This window comes from Chondrus crispus, genomic scaffold, assembly GCF_000350225.1.
Source record: "Chondrus crispus Stackhouse genomic scaffold, scaffold_4, whole genome shotgun sequence".
Taxonomy (NCBI): Eukaryota; Rhodophyta; class Florideophyceae; order Gigartinales; family Gigartinaceae; genus Chondrus; species Chondrus crispus.
The window spans coordinates 70,701-94,702 of record NW_005179249.1 but is presented as its reverse complement, the minus strand read 5'-3'; the positions used below and the strand labels follow the sequence as shown (position 1 = coordinate 94,702).

Here is a 24,002-nt window from a genome sequence, read left to right as displayed (position 1 = left end):
GCACATGCTAGCTCTGGTGTAATTGCAAAGACGTTGCCAATTGTAACTGGAATAGACATTCCTAACTTCAAGACCACCTCAAATTCAGAGGGAGTCTGGATTCTCAAGGATGTCATGCAGTGAGAGTCCAACTGTACTCATCACCTTAAGAATCCAGTGAAACTCTCTCTCCGTAATCCAGCCTTCTAGGAATGAAAGTTACGCGCCATAACCCATACAAATCGAAACTGCATGACCATGAAGGAGACCTGCTTGAAGTTCGAAACCGGGCGACCGGGTGTGCCCGTACGCGTGTGGACGGCACTGATGGGTCTCCCATAAGTTTCCGTACTCTGAGCGGACATAGCCGTCCATAGCTTTTGCGATGATTGATTCGCTGAGAACATCGATATCAGAACCACGGTCACATTGCTCCACTCCAAACTTGGTCTCCACCAGGCGATTAACGGCAGTCTCCAGCGCTGTGAAAAGAGTAGCGTCTTTAGTGACTGCCATCTTTATGATTTCGGCGATGCCATGACGAATCCATCCGGGCCCTAGCGTCTTGAAGAATTGTCGATCAGTTATAGTAAGGATGGGGGGATGATACGCACCGAAAACATTCTTGTATCCCAACCCATCACAGCATGTCCGAGGAGAAGGCCCAGCATCAATACCTGACACAATATATGTGCACAACATTACGTAGGGAGTATTCCTGTGATAAAGAGCACAGGCGAACCCGCCAATATCAGCCATGGCACCACCGCCAAGCACAAGGACCGGTTCATTCCGAGACACTCGCTTGCCCTTGAGATCAACAAGAATCATTTCAACGCCTTTTCAACGCCCGAATCCATCGCAATTCCCGGTACTGCTTTTGCTTCAATAATTGTGCCTATCTCTGCCTTCGATTTTCCTTCTGCGATGTCGTCCTCACGTGGTTCTTTTGCGGCGCCGTCATCAGCCGCAATTCTTAACGGACGCTTTTCTTTTGCGCCGGTATCCACGGTGGTCTTTGCGAGTCCATCAACGGAATCAGATTGAATAGCGGTTTCCACTTCAAATGCAGCTTGTACCGCCGCTTGATTACTGAAGAGATTGCTCTGTGTATCATTATCTGCCTCAGCCTCAGCCTCAGCCTCATCCGCCTTTTCTGCCGTCTGTCCAACGTCTCCCTTGGAATCAACTCTAGCTCCCTTGTCCCCGGGGTGGGCGGTGGCTTCTGCAGCGTCTTCGCCCTCGCCGCTAGCCTTGTCTGCCTCATGCTCGTCAATATCAACCTCCCCCTCAGCCACATACGCGGCGTCCGCATACGAGCTAGCGGCGTCATCCTCGCCATGGCCCCCATCTGACGGGATGTGCAAGCCGTCCTCATGCTCTTCGGCATCCTCGTGCTCACTGTACTCCTCGTGCACCTCCTCTTCCACCTCGGAGTGCTCCTCCACATCCCCAATGTCGCGTCTCTTCGTTGGTGAGGTTCCTTCGACACTTTTCGTCAAATCAATTGTATCTCCCCTCTTCCTATCCTCATGTTCACTAGCGCTGTTCGCGTCGTCCTCATCGACGTCTTCATCGACAACGTCGGCCACGTCATCGTCGTCGGCCTCGTCGAAGCTATCCTCCGTCCCGTCGACATCGATGGGGTCCTCCTTGCCCGCGATCGCGTCGGGGTCGCGATCGACGTCCGGAACGCAATGTGGCCCCGAGAGCGGCTGGGATTCGTGCGTGTGATCCTGGTCGGAGACGACGTTGACGTCGAGGGGGCGCCACGGTCGAGCGAGACGTCCGCAGACACGCCGTTTACGTTGGAGACGACTTCGGGCGGGTGGAAGGATGCGGCTGTGATCGGAGTGATCGCGGGGTCCTCGGACGTATCCACGTGGACATGCGGTGGTTCTTATGCCACGAGGCTTTCGGTCGCAGTCGATTGCTCAACGATGCCCTGCTCTGCGGCATCGGGCGGCGAGGCTTCTTGGTCGGGGACGGCTGCCTGTTCTGGCATGGCGTGAGGGGGTGGGAGACGGGAGCCGTGACTGTTGCGGTTTGAGAGGACGGGGGCTCCCAAAGGGAGTCTGTGTCTCTTGATCCATCCAAAAAAAACATCAAAAACGGGGGAAATTTGAGAAGCGCAAAAGGACGTTTGAAGACAGGACAGCTCGGATACGTCTACGCATGTCCGACCCGATCACGTCTCCCAACTAAGGAGCGTGCTTGCGTGAGCTGTTCCTCTGCCAACGCATTCTAGCCAAATGTCATGAACACATGCAAGATGCGCGGGCACTAACAAATTTCCCCAGTGCCCGCAAGCTTTCTGTTTCATTCATTGCAAAGGGCTTTTACGAATGCGCGTGGCTACCCACTTAAGCAGCAAGACTCTCCACTATCTACTCGACAAACTTCCTCCCTCAGCACTCCGGCAACCTCCTTAACAACGTCTTCCTCCCCCGTCCTCCCACACAGCACACACTCGAGCAGTCTCCGCGCCACGCTCGCAAATTATCTCTTCTTCCGTGCGCCCTCATGCAACGGGATCAAGCTCTTGAACAAGCTACACACAACCAGCACGACGTCTCCCCAATCCACGCCGTACGAATCTTCCACATACCTCCTGACGACGCCCTGCGCCCCTCCACCTGGCCTCGACAAAAGCGTCGACGGGGACGGCGGCGAGGATGTGGTCGTATCCGGAGAGGATCTGTACGACCTTTGCGACGTCGTACACGGCGTCTCCGGCGAGCGTGAGGGCATCTCCCTGTGCACCGCACATGTCGATGAGGGCGATGCCGCCGAGCACGCGGGCGAGGACGTTGGTGGGGACGGGGTCGCCATGGATGACGCGGGCTGCGCAGCCGCGGCGGCCACTCGCGTACGCGCGTTTTGCCCTGCCGTTGTGATCATCGTGCCTCCATTCTTCCCGTGTCGCACTGGTGCGACGCCCGTCACGGACAGCTCCACACTCATTGACACATCTTCTGAGTGTAGTAACCCAAATGCTCTTCTGCACTTTAAGACCATCAATCATGAACGGTTCCAACCAATATTTTTATGCAAGCTAGAGTAGTTAGCAGTTGAATTGATACTTTTTTAGCACTGAGAACTAACACACCCACTACACAGAGCCTTCGAACTACAATTACAATCCCTTTCTTCCCTCACGTTTTTGGCGCTTGCGCTTCTCGATAACTCGGAGAGCCATGAGATATTCCTCATCTTCGTCCTCTTCACTTGAGAATATATGACTGGGACGCTTCCTTTTTAAATTCTCGCGCAGGTCTCCGCAGGCCGCCCCTTGCGTTTGCTCGTCTCCAGATTCATCCTCACCCCCGCGACCGCTCTTTGGTGCATCAGGAGATCCCTCAACTCCACTTCCCTCTAAATACATATCATCGCAGATCCTCGATGCTGTACCAATTTGTGAAGAGACCTGATGATTACTGTTGGCGTTTGGCTTTTTTCGGACTTTGTCACGGCGCAGTACTTCCATGATATCATGGCTTATATAAGCCACTCAGCAGCCCAATAGTTCACAGCCATCCCAAGTATAGTGAAACGACGCTCCAGAGTCTTCTTCAGATTTACCAAATCCAGCGCATGAGTTATTTGGATAGACGTCCAAGTTGCCACACCTTTCTCTAACCCAAACCTAGAGAATAGTGCTCTCGGTTCTTCGCTGGGCCCCGTACAGCGTCTGTCGAATAATGCGACACGCTGCACGGTGAGTTTCAGAACCAAGCGGTGCCTGGGTTTCCGTCTTGTCGTATGTTTTACCCTTCCATTCAGCTTAGAGGCAGTTGAATACCTCGCGCGTCGACAATTCACAGCCTGCTCCACCCTTTCGACGACCTTTCTTGCCTGGAAGACGAAGGCACCTGAACTCCGGTTCCCCAGCAGTGGCTTGATTTCCTGCTTCTTCTGAGCACTATGCACATTGCGACACGATTTATCTTTCCGACGAACTCCGTTCCGTGGCTGCATCGTGGAATTCTATTTGATCGTATCGGGGTTGATAGAATTTGGCTTAGATGTTGGAAGGTGGCGATTCCTGTCTAAGGGGAATCTGGGTTGTTAAGTAGGCGTCTTTGAAACAGGGAATTCCAGAAACGAAAGTCACTTCCCGCTCTTTTCGTGCTATGGAGTTTCTTTTCACCACTCTTCCGGGTGATTGATTAGTACCGGACTGGGGAGATATTATGCTTCTCTGAAACTGACAATCTTGAACTCTGATGGGCGGTTGTAGACTATGTGATTGGGAATTGGTGCGCAGTCTTTTAGAGTGTGTGAAATGGAAGTGTGCTGTAGATGCGGTTGGGAACCCATTGGAGGCGTGCCAGGTGAGTGGGCAGTTCGTAAAAGATAGCGATGCAGCACGGTCATTCCGATTCTTACGACGTTGATCCGACCACTCTCTTCCAAAAGTTCCGTATGATCGACCATTTCCTTTCACGTCTGCATTCGTTTCACCATTTATCTCTCTCTACTCATAGTCTTCCGCACATCTCCCGTAGCACATCGCTCGTGAGCATCGCTTAACCCCCCGTTTATCGCCCTACCGTAGTTGTGACACATCCCCAAACGGGGCACCAGCCACAAACTGACCTCGATGTAATGTAACTGATGAAACGTAGCTGTCCATCTCCTTAGGACCTCGCTAGAGCTAGAAAAGGATTCAGAATGCGATTTAGTGTTTGTGCCGCCGCCACATCGGCGCTACCAGCGCATCTCTGTCCACCGTCCATAAATCCTCACAAATACTGCTACCCATCCTTCATATGCATCCAATGAGGCGCTCCAACCTCGATCTGTCGGTCGGTGAGTGGATGGCCGGGGTCGTCGCCAAGCTCGCGCTGTGTATCCGATCGGACTCGCCTCACCTCGCGATTCGTGCGGCGTCCGAGGCTGCTTTTGAAGAGGCGTTTTGGCCCCGAATGCCGCTGCGGCTTCAGGTCAGCCCAATTAATTAGTCAATTGATGCGGCGCAATATGAAATCCGTACCAGCTCGCAGGCGTTTCATTTCTGGGTCGATAAAGTACCTGCAGCCGTCGTGATCTAGATACCCAATTAATCGGTTGATACATGACAAGCCTTCTACGCTCCTCACCCTCTCCCGAATCGTTCCCTTGCGACCATTCCCAAGTTTGGTGAACGGTATTCTACTTGTTGGATCTAGCTTTAGACCGTACCGCCAGTCCAATCTTGAAGCATGAAGCTGCCCTGTTCTGGTGAGCTGCTCTGACGGCGTGCGATATGTGAATGAGATTTCCCACAACTCATTCACTGAGCCGTAATAAACATCTGTCACAGACGTTTTGCTTGGTTCTTCAATTGAATCGTATTCTGCCTGTCTTACAAAGTGTCCAGCGACCCAAAACTTCTGCCTTGGAGTCCTGTAGACCCCGCTGTTACATCTGTTTTGGAACACTTGTTCGGTCTTCACCATGAACGGCGTTTCCTAATCGCCGACCGCCGCACGCTTAAACAATTTCAGCTTGCTTATAGTCAGGTCATAAGCTGTGATGAGAAGTTTGTCCTCGACGAAGGAAGGACATGCCCGAATTCTATCCTTCCCGCCAACTTTTCTTCCTTTCCCTCGCATACAGCCTATCTCTTGGTACTCACAATTGCCCGTGTTACAGCGGTGACTTTCGACATCCGCATCATTACCCGAATCACTGCTGTACTCACGATAAGATAATTCATCAGGCAGCTCAATGTCCGTCCCGCAGCTTTTCAGCAGTCTCAAGGAAAAAAGCTTCATATGCTCGTTGAACATGTCTGTCTCAGCCTTTGTCCGGGATTTGGCAAGCAGACCTGTTTCCCCAACAAACCGTTCAACAACAAACTGTGAGACGTTTAAGAGAGGACCACACTCTTCCAAAATATCGGGAAGATGTAAAATAGCGTGTGTTGTTGGAGTAAAACAGAAAGATTGTGCATCTTCCTGATAGAACAGGTCACAGAAAAGAACGTACAGACGCTCTTCCAAATCGCGAAGATCACTAACGTCTCGCCTGCGTGGTGTTGGATCGAGCACAATCTCCAAGACCTTTGCAGTTTTGACCAAAGCTCTTGCATTTCTTTTGAAAAGCGTGAGGCCGAGAACAAAATTTGCCCGTAGTACAGCCCGAATGCCTTGAAGTCCTCAGCCTTAAAATATTCCAAATGTTCTATGGACAGAGTTGGGCGACCCCAGCTTGCCGGTATACCACTTCCACCAGCTCTTAGGGATAGATTGATGTACGAAATATCCGATGACCCGTTATAGAAAGGCGACAGTTTGGACTTGGGGTGTATCCCAGATGACAGCGTCATGATGTGCTTGACCCAACCTAAGAGTAGAAGATGCATCCGGTCATACGGCACCGACTGCACAAAATCGAGACTCAGCCTGGCCATAATCGGCTCTCGTTTGATTCCCGTCAATTTTATGTACCGCTGAAGATCTGTCTTCGCCCCTCGCCTCTCCTTGCTCCTGAGATATGTTAACCGTCTCCACATCACTTCGATCTCAGTATGGGATCGAGGTTCTGGGCATTCCAATTTGATCCATCTACCTGCAGTCGTTGTCACAAGTGTACTATTATTCATAGCCAATTCTTCCGACCAAGGGCCACAGTACCTACCCCCGCCGAACCCACTCTCTTTGCTTCGTTTCGACACCGACGACAGAAACGCTTTCCGTTGTGTCCAAAAAACCCTAAAACTTTCGACCCAGCTGGCCAGTCCGACGAAAAAAAGTAACAAAAGCCCGCAGAAGTCGCTCTTTCCCGTCGTAACATACCGTGCGGATTCCCTTTTCCAATTTCTTAAGATCTCTAGTGATTGGCTCGAAGAAGCTGTCGAAGCTATCGCTGTCGTGCGAACCTGGTATGAAAGCGGTGGCAAGACAATTTGAGGCTTTGAAGCGCGTCTTATGGTCTTGATTTAGAATGACGAAAACAACAGGCCACGCCGTTCTCCGGGTACCTCGCTCTTTCAAAATTTCAAATCCATCAGATGACATAGTCAGAAATACAAGGATCTCATCATCTTCGTTCCAAGCATCTACTTTGGAGCCATGAAGCCTTCGAAACAAAGAACCGTCGTAGAAGTCGTAGAGGTAGTCGTCAGATGGTGATTGAATGGACGCTTGGGCTAACATGCATCTGTCTCTAAATTGGTCGAATAACGCCTTCTCTCGACACATATCGGCCAGATGCTCGGAAAGAAACGAGTACCATAACTTCTGCGCTACAGGGAGCTTGCAATTTTCCGAAGGACATTCTTCGTGATCGTTGCAGGATCTGATTGAAACAGCAGCATGTCCGCTGCTACAAATTCCCGCAAACCTCTTTTTGACGCCAGTGCGTTTTAAAATGTAGTTCATGAGTACATCATACGTGTATGCTGATTGTATAGCATTATTTCTAAGAAGCTTTCGAGTGGTTCTCTGAGAAAGTTTGCCCCTCTCCGTTAACTCCAGAACATCGGACAATCGCCTCACCTCGTCCTCCTTAGCCTGTGATTTGGCATCCAATGTGCCATTGTTTTCGCTTACGGATGCGATTTCAAGGCTAATGGAGCTGTTCATCCCGATCGCACTTTCTGATTCCTCTTGGTCCTGGCCATTTGTATGCGACTCGTACGAATTTTCCATTCGGCGTTTTTTGTGTGGTCCTGCAGAACATCGAAGGGAGAGAGGGCCGCGGTCGACAGTTGGTTGACAGTCGATAGCGGAAGGAAGGTATCGTTGAGGTCTGGTGGTAGATAACGTGGATAAAGTTGCAAGGCGTCTATCTGAAGGAGAATTGAAGTCCCATGAGGATGGTACAGCTGAGATGGACTAGAGATCCGCTGTCATAGGGCGGCTAGACTTTGTCAGAGTTGACCGAGACCTTTGGGTAAAATCGGACGCAGACATGGAATTAGACGTGCAACCACAACTCAGTCGATCCGAAGATTCATATTAGTTAATCCAACGCCCACGGACGTACAAAAAAGCCGAAAGTTGGCCTTTCTCTTGGCCAATCCAATCAGGCTCGTGTGGCGCGTCGAATATAGCTGGATCGACGAGAATCTACGGGCGGACCTGCAGGAGGTTCCGAAACGAGATAAGCAAGGAACAGATGGAGTTATACTCGGGACTTGAAAGAAAACAGGCATGAAACAGAAGTTGGGGTAGGGGAACGGAAGAAAGGAAAAGACGGGAGAATTTGTTGGATGTATACGTGGTTTGAGCTGATGGTAGATTGGAAAGAACATTTCGTTCTGTAAGAGAGGTTAGAGGAAAATCTGAGGAACATCTGATGGCATGTCCCGTTCAGCGGGTCCTACAGTGCTCCGTTCAGACAGGATCCATCGAAATTCCGCCTCATGCCCCCCGATTATATGTACACGATGCGCACAATATGCCTATGTTCCAATGATGTCCCAACTTTCATCGTCTTATTGCGGCAGTCGGTCCGAGCCGAGGCCTGAGTTTGTCTCGCGCGCGACGGCGTGCGGCGCCGTGCGCGCTGCGATCTGCGCTAGCAGACCGAGGGTGGTGCAACGGGTGGCGGCATGGGCTCGAGCGGGCAGGGTGCAGGGGTGGGACACGGGCGCGTCGGCAGGCGAGGACAGATTGCAGGGGTGCAAGACGGGGGCGCTGAGGAGCGCGTGCTTTTCGTGTGGTCCGACGCGGCAATTTCGATGGCGGGGGCGGAGGTGGGAGTATTCAGGAGGGCAGCAGATCATGGCTATCGCCGGACACATGAGGGGGCATGGAGGGAGGCCGGGGAAGGCGGGCCCAGGGGGAAGATTGTGGTAACGACAGGTGGTATGTCCGGGCGGGAGGTGTCAGACGCAACATATTGCGGCTGGGAAAGGCGGTAGAAGGGCAGTGGCCGGAGAGCGGTGGATAGGGTTAGTATGCCGGGCGTGCGGCGGGGGGCGTAGGCGGTGAGGACATGGGAAGGAGTCAGTGGGAGTCATTCGGGGCAATTCGAAACTGCAAAAATTGCACCTTCGCCCAAGTTTTGCTCTACGAAGCGCGATGACCGGATCTCTCCGCTATCCTGCGGCTTCGTGGGCATCAAATATGCATCGCTGTCGCATCGATTTGATGTTAGTGCATTTTACAGGTATCGGGTAGATATCACCCCGACATGTGGGAGGATATCCGGACATTCAGAATGCATCCAAGGCTTATCATACGCAGATCGGGTGCATATCTGCGTCTAAAAAAGGGACATATTTGGCATATCTAACAGACATCTAAATTATTTCTCACTGGGAATGCTCGTTGAGCTTCTTCGACACCTTCTAACGGGACAAGGCCTTCGACGGGGGTGTCGCAACGCAGCCCGACGGGATGAAATGAAAGTAGCTGCACTACGTTAACTGTGCCGCCCGATGGCTCGAAACACCTACACCGGTTCGGTTGCAACCGACACCGATGGTACCAACACTGGCTCGTAATACGACGGAGCCCTTCGAGGGAGACGTCGTTGCAACGGTCTCCGTCGGAAAATGGGTCACAGTAGCAGCGCTACGTCAACTGTGTCGCCCGATGGCAAAGACACCAACACCGGTTCGGTCGCAACCGAGGCCGATGGCACCAACACAAGATAAGGGAAAAATAGGTAGAATTAGAGATAGAAAAGGATAGGGAAATAAAGCAAAAAGGGAAGGGAACCCCGAGCGATAGAGGATGCCGTAGGCTTAGGTAAAAGGGAGCGTCTTGGTAGAGACGGACTTCGACCAAGGCGACATTCAACTCCGGCAACTCGGGTTGTCTTTACTGACTTGGACGGACAAAGGGCTAAGTTATATATCGCCCCGCCGGAGCCACTACAGTAGCTCGCGGCGCTAGATCCTAGATCTAATCTAGTGTCAGCAAAATTAATGCCAACTAATTAACTAAATAAAATAAAATTAATAAAAATTAAAACTGTGCAATTATTCACACGTGTGTCTCCCAACCCCGACTACTTTTCATATCCAAATATTTTCCTTTCTTTTCACCCTGTAGTGCAATGCGCCTGTCGGGCAGAGACCGCGGTCTGATGGTCCAGCAAAAACAACAACAGCAGTAAAAAGAAGAACTGCCGATGGCACAGCGCTACGGAGTGTCCGACTCTCCCTTCTCCGTTTAAACGAGCTTGCGACTCGTAGTAGCTCAGATCCCTGATGGGGGGGGGGGGGCACAAAAAAATAGCCCGGCCCGGGATCGGTGTGGTAGAGACTTGCGAAGAGAACTGCTCGACGAGTGTGGGGTGGGGCGCGTACGTAGATACCCCGGTTCCACTGGGTTGTAAGGCCAATGCTCGTTGAGCTTCTTCGACACCTTGTAACGCGACAAGGCCTTCGACGGGGGCGTCGCATCGCAGCCCGACGGGATGAAATGAAAGTAGCAGCACTACGTCAATTGTGCCGCCCGATGGCTCGAAACACCTACACCGGTTCGGTTGCAACCGACACCGATGGTACCAACACTGGCTCGTAATACGACGGAGCCCTTCGAAGGAGACGTCGTTGCAACGGTCTCCGTCGGAAAATGGGTCACAGTAGCAGCGCTACGTCAACTGTGTCGCCCGATGGCTCGAAACACCTACACCGGTTCGGTCGCAACCGAGGCCGATGGCACCAACACAAGATAAGGGAAAAATAGGTAGATTTAGAGATAGAAAAGGATAGGGAAATAAAGCAAAAAGGAAAGGGAACCCCGAGCGATAGAGGATGCCGTAGGCTTAGGTAAAAGGGAGCGTCTTGGTAGAGACGGACTTCGACCAAGGCGACATTCAACTCCGGCAACTCGGGTTGGTTTATTGACTTGTTCGGTCAAAGGGCTAAGTTATATAAAGCCCCGCCGGGGCGAGTACAGTAGCTCCCGGCTCTAGATTCTAGATTTAATTAGTAAATAAATAAAATAATCGTGCGCTTCGTCGCACACGTGTGTTCCCCAAACCCGGACTACAGTATCCAATTTTTTTCCTTTTCCACTTCCTTCGTCCCCCCTACCCGAGACGGGTATTGCACTACATATCCCCCTTCTGAGCGCTCTCAGGCAGCGGCTTCACTCCCTTGCTTCCCAACTTCTTCCTTTTTCTTCCGACCATCGGTCGCCGCTCGCGTGAGAGTAAGACGATCTCCATGTTTCCTTCATCGGATCCCACTTTCGGACATACCGCCCGCGGTCGCCGCGGTGTGGGCTTCTCACACACGCCTTCCATTCCTAGCGACCTTCCTTTCATATCCCGACTTCCCCCGAACACCAACGTTCCTGAACCGGTCTTTCATCCCGATCTCCATCCTTCATCAGCCCCTTGTCGATACCCCTTACTAGCCGAGCTCCAAGGTAAATCCATGCGCGACTATCCCTTACTGTACGCGGCCACTCCTTGGTTTTCCGCCATCGACGTGCGCGACGTCACTAGCATCGGGCGCGACTTTGCCGACGGTGCGGGGATGCTGCCGGGTCACCTTCCCCTTCAAGCCATTTCCTCCTACGATTGGCCTGCCCGTGTCGCCATTCCCCCTTCTATCCTGCGTCGTTCCTCCCCTCGTGACCGACAGGGCCTATCCCTGCGGTTCATGGAAGCCGTTCTCGACCGTCTCGACCTATCCCCATCCGATGCCCTCATCCCCCGTCCTTCGGATGTGACACGTGGATGTTTCGCACGGAGGGGGAGCGTGATTACCTTGACAACCTCCTCAGCTGGACACGGGGTGACCCCGTGCTCGAGGCGGACCGCCTGTGGCATAACCAACTGACGGTGACTAACGATGCCATGTCATACACGCGCGCAATCCTCCCCCTCAATTTCCGATATATGAAACGCGGGAACATCCCCTTCTTCCAGCATACTGTCCGACTCGAGCGTAAGATGAGATCGGACACGGGATATTTCCTAGCTTACCAAATGGTTGAGGCGGGGGAAATTGCTCGGTCACACTATCCCAACCGGTACCAGCAACTCCCCTCGTGGTGGGGACAATTTGAGGTCTGCCAAGGGTTTTGGGCAGAGCTCGGTCCCATCCTTACCTACTTTAGAAGCCATCTCACTGATCCTCGTCACGGGTTGTGGGTTGTCTTTTTGACGGAGTGGTGCATGAAGGTAGCCGCCACCTTGCTCTGGGAGGCGTACGATTGTTGGCGGCTTTGGTATCTTCCTCCGAAGCTCGTCGAGCTCATGTGCCTTTTGGACTATACTGTGCCCTTGGGCGGAGCAGACACCGACTCCGAACTGCACTCCTTACTCGAAAAGATCAATCAGGTCGACTGGGATGTTGTTCCCCCTATCAACTCATCCCGATCCTTCGCGAGGCGACGCCCGTCCTTTTCTCCCGGACGAAGTCACAGTGCGGCGGGTGACTTTGTCTGGTTCAACCCTTGGACATCCGCCTTGTGCTCTCCCTCCGAAGTGCGCCTCAGTCGCCAATTCGGCAACCAAGTTCCAACCCCCGACGTAGCTCCCATACGAGCCATAGATCCCCGCGCAGACGACGTTTGCCCCCGACCGTCTGCTCCAGATTCCCCTCTCCCTGCAGCCCCTGCTGCTGCTCCTCCTGCTGTCGATATCCCCTCGGCAGGGCATACCGAAACTCTGTCGGTTAGGGAAGCGTTGTCTTCCCCACCGTCCCCATCAATTCCCAAAAAGAGCGACGGAGCCATTGACATCTACTGCACATTGCTCCGCCCTCATGGCATCGAAGGTGAAGCTCTCCAAGGGGCTTCCCTCGATGATCTGCGAGTCCTTGCTCGACTCGTTACCTTACTCCCGAAGGAAAAATCCTTGGGTGTGCCGCCCAATGACCTGCCGCTTAGAGCGACTTCCCCGCGATCCGTTCTCGGATTATTACCCGTTTGGGGTGACGTCTGGTTATTGACGTCATCCTGTAGGTTTTGGATAATAAAATGAATCACCTTCGTATCCCCCGTTACCTTCACTTTCCTCCTCTTTTTTTCTCTCTTTTTTCTCTCTTTTTTTTGTATGCGTCCCGCCTCTGCGGTCGCATCCCCATTTTACCTTCTCCATTCTCTTTTCGTCGTGCGCCCCCGTCAACGCGGTCGCACCTCCTTATTGCCAGTTCCCTCCTCTTTTCTTTCTCCTTTCCTTTTCCTCACCCTTCAACTTCCTTCTCTTTCCGAAACCCAGGCGGTGATCCCTCTGAATTAAAACAGTTACGAGAGTCGTGAGGCTCTCTTTTCTGACACTCGCTTCAGAAGTTCGGCTAGCGTACGTGGGTCGGGAGCTTCCCGTGTCTCTTTTTGGGGACGATAAATATCCCAAGATTTTCGTCAAGCCATCCAGTTTCACTGTTGGCACGTACGTTATCGGTCAGCAACCAAAGCCCTTCCAAACTTCCATCGTCTCGTCCGCGACATGACCTCTTTGACTCTTCTCCATAGTGTAGGGGCTTGTTCTTCTTTCCCCCTCTGAAAGTCTCTTTTCTGAGCATCTGTCGCGCGCAGTCCGGGTCCCGTTGGGCACTGCGACATCAACTCGGTGATCCTCTTTTTCCCGTTCGGACGTACTGTCACGTAAGGCTGGTCTCGATGTAGATCGAGCGGGTGAGAAAAGCTTGTGACGCCAACTCGCAGAGGCTGCTCAGGTTCTGACTGGTCTCTTTCCATTTTTTTCTTGCGACAACTCGGCAGAGCTCGGTCAAAAAAACTTTCATATGGGTCCTCTTCAGTCTCTATCAAAAGCACCCAACGCTACGAGGTACTCTTTCGTGTACAGTGTGACACAAAATGCCACACCACTGTGATCGAAACGATCGTGAGTAATAATTTTTCCTCACTACCGTGTGTTGTCTCTCAACCACGGCATTTCATTATTGCCACTGTATAGTGCTGCTAGCTCGGCGTTCCTTCAGCAAACGCCACTCTTCCTATTGTCCGCCGATCCTTTTTCCTCCTGGCGTCTTCCGTAACTTGTTGACACCCGTTACGTAACAACGCTCTTCGAAGGACATCAGCGTCTCTTTGAATTGCTATTAATTACGAGCGACCTACGACGGGGGCGCCCTAATTCGGAATCATGAAAGGTTCTCATTTTGGAGGACTTCGGAGTGGTCATCCACGTCGTGTCTTTCTGCTTTTCCTTAGTTTGCGACCGCCTCTTACTTTGCATTTTCAAGTAGCAATCTCAAACATTCGGCGAGTATGCACATATCTTCCTCCTGTACGGTAGACGTCTCCCATTCTTCTGCGAACTTCAAAGATCGGAGCACTCACCGACGCTGTGTGCCCGTAACATTATGTGTGGCGCTGCCAGCGCCTCCCCTGTATGGTCTATCGGATTCACTAGTGTCGCAAGCCTTGGGTTTCGACTTAACAAGACAGTTCCTCCAATTATTTGTCGAGTCCGCACGTCGTGCGTAGCGGTCTTGATCCACTGGCTTATCTACCTCCCATCGCGGGGGTCTCGTCGTGATCGACGTCCTGTTTGTCGTCCTGCCTGTTGACGCCGCGACGCGGAGTCCTGTTCCGTCTTCACAAAAAAACAGTAAACAGGCGAAGGAACGTAGAGCTATTAAAAAATACACAGCTAGAAAGAGAGTCAACGCACAGGAAAGTAAATGAAAGAAAAGGAGGGGATCGTTTCGGTAGATCGCTAGCCGTAACAACAAGAACTTGAGCTTGGCGTCGTTAGTCGCTACGAGCAACAGCTGGGTCATTGGTAATGAGCTCATCGAACGACGATTTCTCTCCTTCGGAGTTGCTCTTCCCGCCGTGGTCCTCCAGGTCGTTCGTGTTGGAGGGTGGCGCCAGACTCGCGATCGCCTTGTCAATAAATACATCAAAAACCGGTCATCGCTGAAGCGAGGGTTGCCATTCCCCTGTTTTCTCTTTTCTTTTCTTTTGCTGCTTCGAACAGGGAGGCGTGTCGCGAGAATAAATGTTCGCGGTCTTGAGCAGGGGGTACGGCCTTTCTATGCGGATGTACGGAACTCATTGTATGCGGCCATGCCGACGGCGGCATTACATCTGCTCACGTAGAATAATGCTCCCGCTCGGAGAGCGTCGATAGCGAGTTTGACGAGCCGTGGTGTGCGCTCTTGTCAGCGTCTTGGGCGATGGCGGATGAAGATGCGGTGGGGTGACCTTGGATACTTGTGCCATCGGCTGCAACAAGCGGCAATCATTTTTCGTGCGACCAACAAGTACTGTATTTACCCCTTAATTTTGATTAAAATTTCAAAGGCTGACCAGAGTTCGATTTTCGATTTTCTCCGCCCGTCCAGCAGCTCCCTGCCGGCATCCCCATTTTTTTTATTAAATCATGCCCCACGAGGGCGTCTCACTGATCCAAGCGTCCCTTCACGTGCGCGCGGCGGCAGCGCGTGATCGCATCCAAGGAGGTGTATTACCTTACCTCAGCCTGAGACAACAGTAAATTTTTCATTCCACGGCATGGCCGGGCAGGCCATTTCATTCATGGGCGGGGGTCCCGGGCAAAATCGCTTAAGTTATTTCATTTCCCTTCTCCTCACTCTGAGGGATCTCGTTTCCGGCGACTGTCCTTACTCTCTCCCTCCGCGACGCGGTTCACAGCATCACTTCCAACTTGAGAGCCTCCGGGTAGGGATCATCCCCAATACAATTTCAACATTTCACTCGCGGTCTTATCGCGTCCCGCATCATTGACTTCCTCTTGATCAGCCTCCCTCGCATGCGCCTCTACATCAACTGCCTCTTTTCCCCTTCTTCTCCCTCGACTCGAGGGTGACCCGCTCGTCTGCCTGACACAGCCCGCTATCCCTTAGAGAATACTGTAGACTGTTCCTCCTTTCCCTGGACGGTAACACGACACACATACGACTACAGCACCACGCTTTTCTTTCACTTACACCTTTCCAACTGCGTTCCGCGTTCCCTTGCATTCCGCCGTCTGGTTTCTTCCAGACACTTACTCAATTAGGCACAGTCCGTCGTGCTCAGTTATTCCTAGAATACCCTTCTTCCTCGGCCCGACACACAGCGTATTAACTTGCTTACGATCGACGGCTCGCACGGGACTGGGTACGCTCGTCCGAGGGTCGCCGAACGATAGGTGTCGTAGGGCTCATTCACCTTGGTCCGCGGTGCGGGTTCTTTCTCCCTGCGTCCTGTCAAGAGACAACCGAAAGCACACAAAAAGAAGAAAAAAAACAAAACATAGTAGAACAAAAACAAAAACAAAAGTAGTGGGTTACTGTGGTCAGGTGGTAAGTAAGTCCTCGATGAGGACGATGGTCATGTGAAAGTACATGGTACAAAACAAGCGCGCGTCTTGCTCGGTCTTCAATCTTAGCAGATCGACGGCGAACGTCCCCTGTGTGTGCCGTCGGCGGCGGCGACAACAACAAAAAAAGTAATTATTTTGGATTAACTTGCTCTCCGAGGACGGGACACTGATCTCGATTGTCGTTTCGCGTGCATCCGTTGATGACGGGGGTGCGTCTTCCGGTAGGCTCAATGCCTTGTCCGGGGGCACCGCATCACTTCAAGTCCTTAAAACGCGTCGCTCTTCGTTCCCCTTTCGTAGAGGCGTTCCGCGTTCTCTTGCCTTGCTCCTCTCGCTCCGACTTTTCTTGCTTGCGGACCCCTTCTGCTCCAAATTTCTGACTCCTCCGTGTTCCATAACCTGCTGATTCCATTGACGATGACTATCCCACTCGCGCGCGCGCGACTTGCGGCGGCAAGGGTAACTTCTTCCTTCAGAAATACGTGACGGCCGCACTGCGGGGTAATTGCTCAATGGGCTCCCACGTCGCGTCTTCGGACGTATAGCCGTACCATTCCACCTTCAGAATCAAATTACCATTTTGATAATCGTGGTCGGCGACCCGATCAATTACGTATTCCGTATTCTCCGTTTCCTCTCCTTTCTCTGAACTGTTCCCTTCCCCCTCCTGAAGATCTTCCAACTCGTCCTCTTCTCTGGACTTTCCGAAATCGCGTAGCTCCGGAGGTGTCTCCGCTGTCGGCGCTTGACTCCTTAGATTGTCCTGGTCCCTTGACGTAGGCGCACGGGTGTGAGGACATTCCTCGTCCTCCATTACCTCTCCTTCTTCGTTTAGCTCCGGCGCTCCCAGGAACTGTAGCGCTTGAAGTAGGCCAGTTATCGGCGCGTAGTCCATCGGGCTTGGGGCTAACTCCACCCTGTCTCGCCATGCGCGTTCCTCCTGATCGCCAATGGCAATGACTACCGTATGTTGATCCGATCTTCTGACCTGATAAGGTCCTGTAGCGACTTGTGCCAGCTTGTGTTTCGGTTCGCTAGCCGTGCCCTGCTCCTTCGGGAGGAACACGTAGGACCCCGGTGGGATCTCATATTGCGGTTTGCGAAGGCGTGCGTCGAAATTTCGCTTGTACCGGGCTTGTTCCTTCCGCAAACTCCTATCGGCGCGTCGCATTAGGCTCTCCAACCACGACTGCCATTTCAGGTAGTATGCTCGTGACGAGCTGAAATTCTCCAATGTTGGTTGCGCTTGTAGCGCAATGTTTCTGGGCGCCCGAGCCAACACCAGCTCGAAGGGCGCAATGTTCGTAGTTCGATGAACTTGCGTGTTGTAGGCGAACGTCACAGCGTCGCTAAATAAGTCCCAGTCCTTGGGATGCTCTCCAACGTATTTTCGCAACGCGGAAGTCAGCGTGCGGTTAAATCTCTCAACTTGGCCGTTGGCTTGCGGGTGGTACGTAGTCGTGAACACATTGCGTATGCCAAGAATTCGGCATACATTCTGAAAGAACCGGGCCGTGAACTGTGTTCCATTGTCGGACAGCAGCTTGACCGGCGGTCCGTACACGAATACCCAATGGTGAACGAAGGCTTGTGCGATGTGCGCAGCTGATATCTTCTTCAACGGTACGGTTCGTACCAGTTTCGAGTATCGATCGCTGATCACGAGAATATACCGATTTCCTCGCTTAAATGTAATTAGCTCGCCGAGGATGTCGATGGCGACAAATTCCAGCGGAGCTTTGGGCGTGAACAGCTTCATTTCCTTCGTGTTTTTCCTTAACTGCACCCTTTCCCGCGCACATGCGGCGCAATTCTTCGCGACTGAATAGCAGTCTAGGGCCATCGTAGGCCAATAAAAGTATCTTCTCAATGTCTTGTAAAGTTTCCTGCCTCCCGGGTGGCCTGCCAATTTTGCGTAGTGGCTCAACCCTAGGACGCGGTCCCTTAACGATTGTGGTATTACCACTTGTACAAACTCCGCCGCGGTACGGCATAGAGTTCCTACGAGTTCCTCGGTCTCCGTGCTGAACGTTCTCACCTTTCCGGCGTCCATTTCTTCCTTGATGCGGTTGCAGAAGGGGTCGACGGCTTGCTCGCGAATGAGCTCCTCCGGAGTGACAGATTGGAATTGATCGAGGCGATCAGGGGCGGTCCCCCCCTCAAGAGCGAGGATGTCGTCTGCCGCGTCAATACTTTCCTCGTCCTCCACTGTACCCTCGGCCGGTTCGGCCATAAAGCATGGGATTTCGTCATCGATTTCGTCGACGGTTTCTCCTGCGGTTCGCAACCTTGACAAAGCGTCCGCCTGGCTGTTAGCCTTTCCCATTTTGTACTTGATTTCAAAATCGAATTCCGAGAGGCGTAGCCTCCATCGGATTAATCTCCCGCTGGGGTCGGTTACGTTCATCAACCACCTCAATGAGGCATGGTCGGTATGCACGATGAAGTGCTCGCCATATAGATATGGTCTTAGAGTCTGTACGGCCCAAATTACCGCTAGAAATTCTCTTTCTGATACAGAATAGTTTCTCTCGGCTGCGGCTAACGTTCTTGAAAAGAACCCGATGGGTTTGCGTTGCGCATCCGGGTGTGTTTGAAATAGTGCAGCGCCTATTTGGTAGTCGCTTGCATCGGTATCTACCGAGTAGGGTAGGTTCTTCTTCGGCAGCGCCAACACCGGCGGTGCCAAGATGGCGTCCTTGAGCTTATGAAAAGCTTTCTTGCACGGTTCGTCGAATCCTTCCAACTGGACCGGTTGTCCCTTCTTCAACAGTTGATTGAGCGGATGCGCGATTTTGGCATAATGCGGAACGAATCTGCGGTAGACATTACAAAGTCCCAAGAAGCTCCTGAGCTGGGTCTGCGTTTGAGGGTACCTCACTTGTTCCAATGCGACGGTTCGCGCAGCGTCCACTTCCAATGTACCTGGCCGAACGACATGGCCCAGGTACTTGATCTTTTCGACGAAAAATTCACACTTGCGAAGCTTGAGCTTCACACCTGCCTTCTCCAATACAGAAAGTATTTCATCCACGTGCACGATGTGCTCCTCCCACGACTTGCTAAAAATTATTATGTCGTCCAGATACACCAAATAGCCCTTCCAACGGAACGGAGAGAGCAGGATATCCATTGCTCTCTGAAACGTCGCTGGCGCGTTAGTTAGCCCGAAGGGCATCCTTGAGAAGCGATACAGTCCTGAGTGACACGAAAATGCGGTCTTGTCGCGGTCGCGCTCAGGGATAGGCATCTGCCAATATCCCGAGATCGCGTCCAACGCGGAGAAAACCTTGGTGTCAACAAGCGAGTCCAGACACTCGTCCATGCGTGGCAAAGGGTACGTGTCCTTCACCGTCACTGCGTTCAGCCTGCGGTAGTCTACGCAAAAACGCATTGACCCGTCCGGCTTGGGCACCAGCAACACGGGCGATGCCCATTCTGACTGCGCTGGTTCTATCACTCCTGCCTCCAACATCTTCTGCACCTCTGCATCTTCTACTTCGCGGGCTTTAGGCCCGGCCCGATACGGGGCTTGTGCGATGGGACGAGTCTCGGGGATCAACTCGATCCGATGGACGGTGCTATTAATTTCGCCAAGCGTCCCATCCCACATCCTTGAATACTTCTTCAACATCCGACGGAACCGCTCGCGCAGCCGTTCCGGCACGTGGCTCAGGTCGAGGTCCTCCACGTCCGGCGGTGGCGGCTCAATCCTGCGTTGCGGCTTCGTAGCTGCCGACGCGGAGAGCCCTGCCGACCGTTCTTCTGGCTGGTCCTCGCGCGCTTGATCCGACGGTTCGCATCTTGTCTCGCCCGTAGGCGTCTTGGTGGAATAAGGAAAATTTTCGTTCTTCCTTTCTTGAATTCCGAGAACTTCACCAATGGTGGTTTTGCTCTCGAGCGCGGCTCTCGGGTGCGGTAATAATTCTGCCACCACTTGGCCTTTTTGCACCGTGACAGGGTACGTCCTAAAATTCGCAACGAGTAAACGAAATGGCCTGTCAGGCACAACCTGAACGATACCATTCGTGCACGTCAACCCGTGCCTTTCGTACAACGACGAGTACGGCTGAACCACAACCAAGCCCGCTCTCTTCGAGGTGCATTCCACGACGCGTTGCGTCCCTGGCTCGATAGTCGTGGCTCTTGCCACTTTTACCTTAGGGGAAATTCGCTCCCCCTTTCCATCATTCTCGTCCTCTCCCGGGACGAGATTCTTCTTCCCTCTTCTCGTCGAGAACCGCCTAACTATCCGGACCTCCTAGAAATCCGCCAACTCAACCGTTTTCTTCCTTGGATAAATTGCTTCCACAAACCGGTCACAGTAGTCCGCGCCTAGAATTAGCGGGACTGCTAGTTTTTCGCATACAATGAACTCCGCTGCGGCCACAAATTTTCCAAGCCTCACAGGCATTCTAATTGTGCCGAGAGTCCGGAGTGGCCTATTGTTCGCGTCGCTGATATCTTGGGTCGGTCCGTAGGACACTAGAGATTCCATTCCAGCTGGGGGTTCCGATTTTCGCACAAGGTTTGGTCCCGCGCCGGTGTCTAAAACAGACAGCACCCGGCTCATCAATTCAATTGTGGGTCCGATGTCCGCGTAAACTTTGTAGTTTTTTCGCGCAAGAACCAAAATCTCCTCGGGACACTCCCTTCGCTTAACCCTGTACCAGGGTCTTCGAACTTCTTCCAGCGGATGATCTCGGGCTCGGCTCAAAATTTTCTTGACTTGAGCTGGCCCTTTGGGCTTATCCACCAATCCAACAATCTCCTCCTCGAGGCCTGATTTTTCCTTTAGAGACGGGGAACGGGGCTGAGCCCCGGGCACAGTACGTCGACCCTGTGCCTCTCGCGACTCATGCGAGATTCCCCTCTCTAGTTTTCCTGGCGCTGCGGGATCCTTCTCACATCCGACGGCGCGGGCCCCGCGGTGGGCCCTCTGAAGGGTTGGTTCGAGCTCGGCGTTGAAGCACTCGGCGTGCTCGCCGTCTGCGAATCGAACCAATTCTTGACCTTCAGGTAACTCGTCGATGGTATCCCTAACCTCTCCATCGGAGACAACGCCTCATAATTTTCCAAAACTCGGTGCATTTCCCGGAGGGAAAGAATGCACGTTGGCGCGGCGTGACCCTTTTCATAGCAATGATAGCACAACAGACCGTGCGTCTTGACGGGATATTGCAGCCTAGGTCCTCCACGGGCCGGCGGCCTTCCTTGACGTTGCGGCCTTCCCATCCAGCCTGGCCTTCGAAACGTCATACCCTTGTCTTCCATCGGAATGCGCGGCCCCGGCGTGTGGCCGCGCCCCCGAAACATCATCACGGGATCCGTGGGCTCTGAAAACGACTCCGTCGTGTATGCAGGCGTCGGTAAAGTTGACGACCCGCTGTCCCCGTAGTCCTCGTGTCCGTAGCCCTCCGATGGCTCAATGAACTCGCCTTCGGGTACTAACGCTCCTTCGTAGTGATTTTCGCTACTTCCATGCGCACCGCGCTCATCTGACGCGGACATGGACTCGGCTAAATGGAGTGCGGCGTGACTTTTGCGACCGAGATAAGAAGCCCTCGGCTTCTTACCCGCCCTAATTGTCGACGGCGTCTGAATCGTGACCTTCTTGGTCTTGTTGTCCTTAGCGCGGCTCGCGGAGCCATGCGCCTTCGCGTAATTAACTAGTCTCGAAAACGAAACGTCCCGATTGTCTTATCGGTATTGAGATACCATCGGCTTGATACTCAAATCGAGTCCTTCAATAAACATCGTCATCTGTTCTTCCATCGAATATACGTTTCCACATCGATTGCTTGCGTCCGTCAGACGGATATAAAATTCCATCTCGTCTTCAGACGGTCTTTGCTGAACTTCTCGCAATGCGAGCACGGCTTGACGGATCGCCTCGTCGGTTGCGAAACTCCTCAACAACCACTGTACGGCCTCCGGCCAAACGGATATCTTTCCGTGATGGGCCCCGGCCGTCTGAGACACCGAAGTGTACTGTCTCAAGGCCATGCCCCTTAAAAATTCAGACAACAGGCGGATCCCTTGCCCTCGTTCTTTTTTTGAGTATCAAACTCTTGAACTAATTTTGCCAAAAAATCCAACACAAGGACCCCGTCCTCACCTGTGAACGTGTTGTCCTTCTTCAGCTTAGGCGGAATATCTCTCCTGATTTTTCGCACGGCGGTCCGCCGGGAACTTGACAAATATGTCTGCGGGTTCCGCAAGCGGTACGTTCGGTACGAAAGTAACTTCTTGAAGAGGTAGTTGGTCGGATTCAGCTCCTCCAGCTCCTCTCATCGCGGCCCGCGCCGCGTTGCGACATCTTCAGGCTCCGCGTCTTTGTCTCTCCGCGAGGCGGACGAAGTGACTCCGCCTCGTCTGGAGGAAATTTTCTTGCTTGACGAAATTCCGTTTCCGTCTTCTGAACGGCGTTCGGAATCGCCCGAATGGTTCGATGAACCGCCGTTACCATCTTCGGAGGGACCCAGCGACTCCGACTGTGAGTCGCGGTTCCCCGGATCGTCACTACAGTGACCCTTGCGCGTACGTCGCTTGTCCTTCTTCGAGGGCTTCGACTTGGAACTCCGCTGCCGAGCGGGCTTGTCTTTCTTCGACCGTCGGTCGCCCTCTCTACCCGAAGGGAGCGGCTCGTCGTCCGATCCTTGCGGAGCTTGATCCCCGGCCTGCTCGAGGTCCTTGAGACGTTGCGCGGCGCGATCGAATCGGTCATCGATGCTTGTTCTAAATTTTCCTAAGGACTCCAAGGCTTGATTCGCGTCGCGCCTCGCATCCTTGACCGAAATTTTCAACGAGGCTAGGACCTCCGGCTCCAGACCGTCGGTCGCATCTCCTCGCTCCTTCTCGACGAGATCCACTCGAGCCGATAGCTCTCCTAAAACGGTGTGGAACTCGGATGCTTGCAACTCTAGTTGCTTCCGGACGAGGGCTCAATCAACCTCGAGATTTTTCTTCGCTTCTTCGCGAATTTCGCTGCTCATCTTCTCCAACTTCTCGTCGAGGTCAGTCTTGTCGGCAGCTATCCCCGGAGGGGATTCTTGATCTTCGCGGTCCGTGGCCGTATTGGCCTGGCTCCGGGTGCGAGGACCCCTCGGGATCCTCGACGCTCGTGCCGATCCGCTTCTACTCGCCCCGGGACCGACGTCCCCGTGTGCGCTTGTTGACATCGCTCGTACGAGCGGACCTACGCAGCAAAAAAAGTTACAAACAAAAAGAAAATAAAAATGAGTCCGTTACCCAGACCACTTCCTTGTCGTAGATAAAACAATTTCTAGGTCGGGAGACCACTTTTGTAGTGCGTCTCCAGACCGGGACTGTCGTAGGAAAAAGTCTTGATCAGGTCTCCTGTACACCAAAAATTCTAGGTCGGGAGACCACTTTTGTAGTGCGTCTCCAGACCGGGACTGTCGTAGGAAAAAGTCTTGATCAGGTCTCCTGTACACCAAAAATTTTAGGTCGGGAGACCACTTTTGTAGTGCAATGCGCCTGTCGGGCAGAGACCGCGGTCCGATGGTCCGGCAAAAACAACAACAGCAGCAAAAAGAAGAACTGCCGATGGCACAGCGCTACGGAGTGTCCGACTCTCCCTTCTCCGTTTAAACGAGCTTGCGACTCGTAGTAGCTCAGATCCCTGATGGGGGGGGGGGCACAGAGAAATAGCCCGGCCCGGGATCGGTGTGGTAGAGACTTGCGAAGAGAACTGCTCGACGAGTGTGGGGTGGGGCGCGTACGTAGATACCCCGGTTCCACTGGGTTGTAAGGCCAATGCTCGTTGAGCTTCTTCGACACCTTGTAACGCGACAAGGCCTTCG

General features: G+C 52.9%; 1 protein-coding gene across 1 annotated transcript; it reads right to left on the bottom strand.

Annotated features, from left to right (window-relative positions):
* Positions 1-955: 955 nt before the first annotated feature.
* Positions 956-1,246, bottom strand: CHC_T00006263001 (hypothetical protein). The gene has a single exon (XM_005717886.1). The coding sequence runs from the start codon at positions 1,244-1,246 to the stop codon at positions 956-958; it is 291 nt and encodes a 96-aa protein (XP_005717943.1).
* Between the last annotated feature and the right edge of the window lie 22,756 nt (positions 1,247-24,002).